The sequence below is a fragment of the Punica granatum genome, chromosome 6, assembly GCF_007655135.1.
Source record: "Punica granatum isolate Tunisia-2019 chromosome 6, ASM765513v2, whole genome shotgun sequence".
NCBI classification, from domain to species: domain Eukaryota; kingdom Viridiplantae; phylum Streptophyta; class Magnoliopsida; order Myrtales; family Lythraceae; genus Punica; species Punica granatum.
The window spans coordinates 17,080,829-17,089,711 of NC_045132.1; the positions used below are offsets into that span (position 1 = coordinate 17,080,829).

General features: G+C 37.9%; 1 protein-coding gene across 3 annotated transcripts; it reads right to left on the reverse strand.

The window, feature by feature from the left end:
- Positions 1-741: 741 nt before the first annotated feature.
- Positions 742-6,302, reverse strand: LOC116209846 (poly [ADP-ribose] polymerase 2). Of its 3 annotated transcripts, none has more exons than XM_031543572.1 (19): positions 6,035-6,302; positions 5,650-5,929; positions 5,308-5,432; positions 5,131-5,212; positions 4,726-4,958; positions 4,266-4,398; positions 4,122-4,177; positions 3,907-3,980; positions 3,737-3,783; positions 3,567-3,616; positions 3,265-3,327; positions 3,029-3,109; positions 2,735-2,845; positions 2,525-2,600; positions 2,285-2,427; positions 1,901-1,974; positions 1,571-1,676; positions 1,359-1,447; positions 742-1,216 (listed from the first exon to the last, which is right to left on the reverse strand). In XM_031543572.1, the coding sequence occupies exons 1-19, from the start codon at positions 6,116-6,118 to the stop codon at positions 1,174-1,176; spliced, it is 1,950 nt and encodes a 649-aa protein (XP_031399432.1). In that variant the 5' UTR covers positions 6,119-6,302; the 3' UTR covers positions 742-1,173. The 3 variants fall into 3 exon arrangements, with proteins under 3 accessions (XP_031399432.1, XP_031399431.1, XP_031399433.1); XM_031543571.1 differs by having other exon boundaries at positions 5,308-5,444; positions 6,035-6,299; XM_031543573.1 differs by lacking the exon at positions 3,029-3,109 and having other exon boundaries at positions 5,308-5,444; positions 6,035-6,301.
- Positions 6,303-8,883: the final 2,581 nt, after the last annotated feature.

Consider the following 8,883-nt stretch of genomic DNA (forward strand, 5'->3'; position numbering starts at 1 on the left):
AAAAAGAAAAATAAATAAATGAAGTCAGAATGCTTCCTCATATTTTTTTAAGTAAGAATTAATTCAAACAATTTAACGTTTATTTCATTTTAAAAAAAAATTAAATTTGAATCTTGTGAAAAAAAAAAACCTTTATTGTCAGAGTTTATTCATTGATTGGTCGACCTGATTCAACCCGAATTAGTCAGGATTCACTAAACCTTTGAATAAGAGGGTCCTCATCGAAAAAAAAAATGGTATGAACTACCAAAATGTGATTCAATTGTAAATTAATTAAGTTCTTAGTGGACAAATTTTATCGAATTTTATTATAACCATCTCATGAATAGGGCTAAGCTTACGACCAACAAGATTTAATGCTTCATTTGGAAGTGCAATTGCAATTGACCAAGTGCTTATTTTATTGAGTTTTCAGCAGAAGCGGCACTTGGTGAATTCTTTCAAAACCATGGTTTGGATAATTTATCGTGATTATTTCTAACAGATGGATAAGTGCTTAAAAAAATTCTTCTATTTATTGATTATTTTAAATATTAATTTTGATTTTTAACAATTTCAAATTATTACCTCTCAAACGCTTTTATTTATTCTAAAATCAACATTTATTTTCTAAAAATTATAAGTCGACACTTTTTATTCAGTAACAACACTTCCAAGTCAAACCTAAATACAATTAATAAATTAAGAATACCCGTATCCTCATTAGAATGAAAAATAAATATATAGAAGGGAGTCAGAGCATATTGGAAGGTTAATTAGGCTCATATTATGGCAACCACATCTCCAAGATATAATCATACCGGGACAAATGAGGAAAAATCATCATATCCTAAAGTCAAAGAAGCGTTTGAGGAAAGGGTAGTCAGGGCAGTGTGATATAATCACTGGGCAATGGCCCAATGGGCCAACTTGCAGGACACATTAGCAGCTAGAAGTAGTTATGCCTCCTTAATACAAACTGATATGGCCTTTGAGGTCTCTCCCTTCAACACGAGCGGACGAGGAGAACTTTGTAAAGTTATTCTCCGCTGATGCTTATAGGAGAATTTACGAAACGAGAACACCAAGCCTATAGTATGCTAATACAAACATTTCCCAAGTCATGGATCATCTTTTACGGTTAATTTCGAACGAAATGCTGATTAAGTTTAAGTCCACTTCTCTTGGGCATCCTCAGCAGCATATATACAAAGCGATAGACTGCAGGTTTTGAAATCTGCAACGAATTGTGCTCGTGATCAACAGCTCTCAAACTTCAACTCATCTGCCTTTCTTAGCGGCAAAGCAATATGACTTCGATGATCATCAATACAGCTGCCAAAAATTTGATGATGCGATAGCATTGTTAGATAGCTCACCGCTTATAGTTGAAGTTCACTTGAACGACATAGCGCATTCGGATCTGTGCAACATTGTATACTATGTACTCATTGTACAACAATGCACCCTGCAAAAGAAAGACAATTTCAGGATCAGGCACTTTTAAGTTATGGTTACTATATCGAAAAGATGAGCCTCAAAGAACGACATTTAACACGGTATTGGTATTGCTTGGTCCTGTTTACATTACCTTGGGACCTGATTGCTGCTTGGGCTTCCCTAGGGGAACAACGATACCATCTTTGAGAGTCTGAGCTTCTGAGGGGTCTGGAGAGGTTGCACCTACCCCTTTCGTGCTGCAATATTTGGATAAATTTCTTAAGTTCCAATCAAATTTTGGTTTTAGCTTAGAAAATTTAAACTGGAAAGTCTCTATGACAAGAAAAGCTTTTAATGCCAAGTCAATTTATTATTAGTATCAAATGAAGACAATATTCATCCTCCTATCTTCATTTTGACATTTTGAAAAGTTAGTAAATGTAGAGCCAATTTTTAATCATGAGTTAAAAGAATGCCAAACCTCAATTTTCCCTCAGGTAACTTGTCAGCATCGCATTTGGCATTTGGAAGCTCTGCCATGTCTCCAAGTGCAACCTGACACATTCAATGCCTCTGTCAAGAAAAACATTGACAAAGAAATGGCAGGGCAAAAAGGAAAGATACCATTTTGCATGATCAATTAAGCAATGAAGGAACAAAGAAAAAGAAAAAAATTGAAAGCAAACAAAATTTAGTGGGACAAATACAGGTGTAGTCCATAAAACCTTGCAAACTTGTCAGTTTTGAATCCAGACGTACTCTTTAGTTTCCTGTTTTAGTTATGAGCATCACCAACATTTCTAAGTTTGTCCTACCGTGCACATCGGTTCTAAGTACAACGAAAGTTTCAAAGACGATATTTAACCTCACACAAGAGAAGAACACCGGCTGTGGCAGCACCACTAGCATAGCAATAGTTTGCACTCTTTGAGAACATATCTGCAAAGTAAACACCTTTCCCGAACATGTAACCTGTCACCGGAGCTTCAGGGGGAGCAATTCGCAACCCTGTGCAAATAATTTTCATACAGAAATGCATAGGTTACTTCATATGTTCCTTTTCTTCTTAAAGGCAGAGCTAGAATAAAAATGAGAAGAAAAGAACCTTGCGACAAAATGCCAGTCCAGTTTGTAAGCCGAGAACCATGCCACAGAAGCATTCTGTTTTTCATATTCGAGTACTGAAAATTTTGGAAAGCCATCGGGACCAATTGACAGGTCAACAGAAGAAATAATTAAAATGGATTATTCCATAAATCAGTTCCCAATATAGCTGATAAGTCAACAGAGATGAATTTTTACACTAGATAATCACCTCTCGAAAGTGTTTGGTCTCCACTTCTCTTGATACCCGGAATATATGAACAATATCCACAGAGTACCCCGAATGGGTCTTCGCATGGGTATTGTGCATATACTTTGCGATCTGAAGAAACCCGGAATAAAAATAGGTGAGTCCAGAATTTAGGTGTTTATATTAGGTAAATAATGATGTTATGGAATACTTTTTTTTTTTTTAATGTTGAATACTATTGCTAAAGAGCTGCTATGCAAGTCTCCAAAAGAAAACCCATCCACTGAATTCACTCACAATATCTCGAAATATTACCATAGAAAATTCTTCTGAACCAACTTCAACAGGCATTAGTTCGCAATTAAGTCGTTGATAATGACTGTACAAGGGATCCCCCTAAAAGAGCCAAAAAGAAAATCACCAACAGATTGAAAGATATAAGAATATCCTTCCATGCTAAGACTCCGTTCACACAGTGAACAAATATACCAACCTTAAATACAATTAATTGCAAAGCAAAATCAGTCAATTGATCAGTAATGAAAATGTACCTCGGGCCCACTGTCTTCCATCAACAACTTTGTTGCAACCTCGATTTCACCCAAGGCTTCAACCTACAAATATGAGTCGTGGAAGCTCATTAAGCAGTAATTAAAGAATTCTTAATACTTTAGCAAAGAGTTCTACGGAAATTAATAATACTCATAAATATTACTGAAAGAAGAAAAAGATCCTAAAACGGTCTACAAGCAAGGAAAAAAGATGTAAGAAAACCTCAGTTCTACCCAATAAAGAATAGAAAAAGAAATCAAAGAGTTTTCATCATTTACAGATGGAATGTGCATAGTTTTACCATTTCTAACTTGCTCTTTAACTTCTGAGGGGTATTGATGACGAAGTCACCTGTAATCACGAATATGACTTTTCATGCTTAGCCAGAAGAGAGGCACGTGCACGCACACACGCGCACACACACACACAGAGAGAGAGAGAGAGAGAGAGAGAGAGAGAGAGAGAGCTCACGCATTTTTCTAAACCCAAAGTCATGAGGAATAACAGTATAAAATTCTCTGGAAAATAACAGGCTTGGGTTAGATTTACGAACATAGAAAAATATGCATCTTCACACATGCAATATCGATGGCTTAAAATGAGGGGATGGCTTAAAATCAGGGAAACGTAAATACACTTACCCACTCAACTGCTCGAGCATTCTCCTATTTGACTGCCCGATCACATCAGAAATCCTCTTCAAGACATCGTAACCCTACATTTTAAAATATCCTTTAAACATGAAAGAATATATAACACATACTTTTAATGGGTATTTACTTATATTTTTAATTATATTAATATTTATACAATGAGCATCCAATGCAGAAATTAAAAGTGTAACACAATAACTTGCCTTGAGTATTGTTGATTTGCTTAGCTTACCAAGGGGCAGCTTGTCAGCATTATATCCTGAAAGGTGAACAAGACAGATGTTATACAGACAAGCGCACACTACATATGCTTTGTTGTTTTTGAAATATAGCATTTTAAATCCAACCTATTTCCTTCATATGATGCTTCATCATGCTAACATTGCAGATAAGAGAGATAAACTTCGCTACACGAGGCTCAAGTTTTGTCTCCCGAGGTTGCATAGTTAGAGCAGCTTTAGTTTCAGCCTTGTCCTCAACCTAAATAGAACCATTAAGCGCTCAACAAAAAATATACAAAGATGAAACCTACCATTTGTGGATGACAGGAAAAACAGGTAATTGTCATATACAGAGAGAATGAAAAGACAAAATATCAATGTTTGGAAAACAAGGTTCCCTGAGGCAAAAGGTCCTTTGTCAATCTTCATTTACTCCTCCTCTTATCCTGTTAGATTTGTTTAAATTTCCATCCCATTTGTTCCTCTTTGGACTCCAGAAGGGAGCTATCCATAGAACTAGACATCCCAAACATTCAACTTAAGAGGTTGAACTACAAAATCCAATTTGCAGGATAAAGGAACTTACATCTGCTTCTTCCTCTTCACTAAAGTCCATTTCTAACCATGTATAGCACTTTGGGTAACAAGTGAACTCCTTACGGTTCAACCAGTCGTTTTTTGTCTTGGAGTAAAACTTCTGGGTGAACTCATGAATTGCAGTATCTCGTGATGTGTATGGGCCCAGTAGATTGTCTTGACCTTTTACACCAACTCTGCCCCATCTATAGTACACCATATAGGAACCTCCACCATCGGATTCTGCATTATAGATTGTTTCATCTGTAATGAGTTAACCAATTTAACTTCCAATACAGATTGGATGGAAATATAGGATCTAGTAAAGGCACCAAAAAGGAGTTCAACTGGCAGTCAATCTTCACCGAGAAACAAATGTAGCAAAAACTTATCAGAGAATAAAGTGGAACTATACCTAGAAGTTGGATCACATAGAACTTGTTATTGTTTTCCCCAACATTCGTCTGATTCAACATGGCATCATATATATCATCCCCCTGCAGAAAACAAGAGTCCATATAAAAATATCGATTGGAAAACCAAAATACAGCATAAACACATACACACGCATATATAATCAAGCTGGACTCACCAGTTGCAGCACATGATAATGTGCCTTTATATGATCAGGAAGCCACTGATCCAACACTGCTGCACCCTTTTTGGTGGCAGTTATAATTTTCTCCGTCTTACTACCATTTACTTGTTCTTCAGATGCTGCCACAGGATCTGGATCCAATTCAAATGCAAATAAATGGGGAAAGAACACAAAGGAGTATAAGCTTCACCACTCTTAGCTTAGGAGAAGTGAACATCAAATACACCTTATACTGTAAGTCACACAAATTGGTTCCAAAGCCTCCCCGGGTTTTCAGAACTCGTGTTCTTGTAGAGTGAAAACAGCTTAGAAAGAGGAGCTTTGATGGTGAAATACCTCCATCTTTGGCATCTGAGTCCTTTTCAGAGTCGGCGCAGAGCCTATCCAGCAACTCCTTCTTTGACCCGGATGAGGAAATGCCCCGATTTCGGGCTTCTTCTCGCAATTGCTGAATACTCATCCCGCGAAACTTCTCCACCGCAACGACCTTGGCTGCCCCATAGGAGACCTGATCCTCCGGGTCCTCCCGCTCCCTCTTCTTACCAGTCGAGGAATCGACAGGACCACCAGATGATTGCCGAGTCCCTTTCGCCATGGCCGTTTGGAGCCTCCTCGCCTGAGAAGAAGCAAAGCAACCCACAATGACCATCCTTAACAGATTAAAAACCAGAAAAAAACTCTCAACATACATGAAAGCAATGGGTTCGAGAGATTTGCTCACTAGGGTGGGTTTGGTGCCCGTCGTGACGAGGCCGCGTTTGGCCAGCTCGGCCCTGAGCTCGTCTACTTTCAGGTTGCTCGCCATTCTCTCTACAGCCTACGGTTCAAGTTCAGAGCTTTTCTGAAGTTGCAGAAGAATTCGAGAAGAAGGGGTTTCAAATGGGGGGGTTGGGTGGGGGAAGTGAAGTGGAGTAGTGTGCGAAGCACAACAATGGCGGCAAAATCTTCCCCTTTTGCCCATTTCAACGGCACAGACAGCAGAAGCTACGAACCTACGACGACATCACTAAGGTCAGAGGCGAGGTCGAAACGACGTAGCATGACACGGAGTCATTGGACCATACGACAGGATAAGGGAACCAGCATCTGGACGGATCGAGCGAACCGGGTTTTCTTGGAAGCCGGTCTGGTCCTTCATCTCTCAAAAAATGCATTAATTTTGTTCAAGATTCAGCCTCTACTTTCAAATTCAATACATCAAACAGTTCACCTGGACCCGAGGTTGAGCCAAGCCAATTTGATGAGTACGATCGTGTCGCATTGTTTCGTGCAACGGCCTCTTCTTTCACCTCTTCTCATTTTCTCGTCATTTGATCATTTCCACCTCTTAACATTCAACTTATTAAGAACCGATCACCCTTTTCTTCTTGATTATGCTCTTCGGTCAGTGAAGTCCAACCAATAGGCCAACAAGTATTAGCCTAGGCTGGCATGTAGAAATAATGAACTTTCCTGCCAGTCGTAAGGCCGAAATGGACCAATCCAAGCCAAAGTAAAGAGTATCCATGCCCCGAGACCGACATGAAGAACCGATACAACAATGACCCGACGTAATCCCCTAATTTCTAATTCTCTATTGCCTGATCTAGTTTGAATTACCAAAACTGATCTGATAAAGCTTTGGAAGTTTCCATTATCAAATTTAGGCTAGGGTGTCCCCTATTCGGTTGAACCAAAAGAACCTCCCAGAACCCAACAAAAAGAATCGGTTAGGTGTTATGATTATTGGTTTCATTCGGAGGTCCCGTTTAAATTGTTAAACTAATTTTAGAATCATGATTTTGATTTTAACTCAACATACTACACAACAAAAATACACGTTTCCCAAGTCAAATTTATAATACTATCTCATTTGTCTTTTTCCACAATCAAAATCAAAATCAAAATCAAAATCAAAATTATGATTCTAAAATCACACTAACAATTCAAACGCAGCCTTAACTATCATACAAATTTTGATTTGCTTTCAATTTTAAAACGCTTTAAACCGAACCAAAACTATCCTTTTTTCTCAATAGGGAAAATATCAACACAGCATAGAAATTTACTTGTTACACGGCATAGTACAAAAGAAAATCATTTCACCAAAGAAAATCATTGTATAGTACGAAAAAAAACTTTTTTTCTCACCGCATAATACATCGTTAGTATTCTATCAAGAATTGGACAGAATTGTGATATGAAAACTTTTTTAGAAAGAAAACTTGAGGGACTTGGCTTGTTTGGTTTACAAATGTGATTTTAAAATCACAACTCTAACCTAATTCTACCCACAACAAAACAAAATAACTTATACAAAATCAAAGAGTGGATCCTATTTATACCACTTTTTTTCACAACAAAAAAAAATAACTCATACAAAATCAAATGGTGAATTCCATTAATACCACTATTTTTCAAAATCAAAATCTGATTTTAAAATCTTACTTTGAAACCAAATGCAGCATGTTAGGCCTGTTTGGTTTCATGATCAGATTTTAGAATCATGATTTTGATTTTAACTCTACCCACTACACAACAAAAACACACGTTTTCCAAGTCAAATTTATAATACCATCTCATTTGTCTTTTTTCACAATCAAAATCAAAATCAAAATCAAAGTTACTTTAACTCTAATGGGTTTATAAGAGATTAGGTGCCACAATCTATTAGCTCGAGCTTTTGGGTTGGAGATGGGCTCAATCGCTTATAAGCCCAATGGATATTTTACATGGTAGTAAAGCGGGTTATGCTTCTGCACGCATGTTTGTGGGTTTACATCACGCCATTTAAAAGTCTCTTTGTTAATAGGCAGCTGAAGTGCGCCCGTGTTTGGCCCGAGTGTGGAACTCGTGGTCTCTTTGAATCTGCGTGCGGAGAAAAAAAACCCGCCTCATATTAGTCTGGCCCAAGCGTGGCCTCATTGTCAATTGTCGTCTCCCCCTCCTCCGGAGCACGGAAGTCCAGTCCTGGCTCGTAGTTAGTTCTTAAGGGCGGGTTGTTCTAGTCCACGTGGCATGTGTAGGTGAATGTCAAAGCCACACGTTGCCATGTGAAGGCGGATGTTAAGAGTAAAAAATCCCACACGGAAAAATTAAGAAAAATCTAATGGGTTTATAAGAGATTAGGCACCACAATCTATTAGCTCGAGCTTTTTGGTTGGAGATGGGCCCAATCGCTTATAGGCCCAATGGATATTTTACACAGCATAAAATTCGCTAAAAATTTGTTTGGGGGGGGGGGCGGAGTTTGGATCGGTCCATTTTCTTTTTAATTATTTTATTTAGTGGAATTTGGTCCTTTAAGTTTTGTTTCGTGCGAAAGTACCCTAAAAAGTTATCACGTCACAATTCCGTCCAATTTTTAACGGAGTACCGACGACGTACTATGTGGTGAGAAAAAAAAGTTTTTTTCGTGCTGCCTGGTGAAATGATTTTGTTTTGTGCTACACCGTATAATAAGGTAAATTTATGTGTCGTGTTGTGATATTTTCTCTTCTCAATATGCACTCTAGTACAAATCCAGTTATCTTTAAAAGAGTTTACTAATAGTTTGATCCCTAAAAGATCGACGAACTAATATTTTGGTCC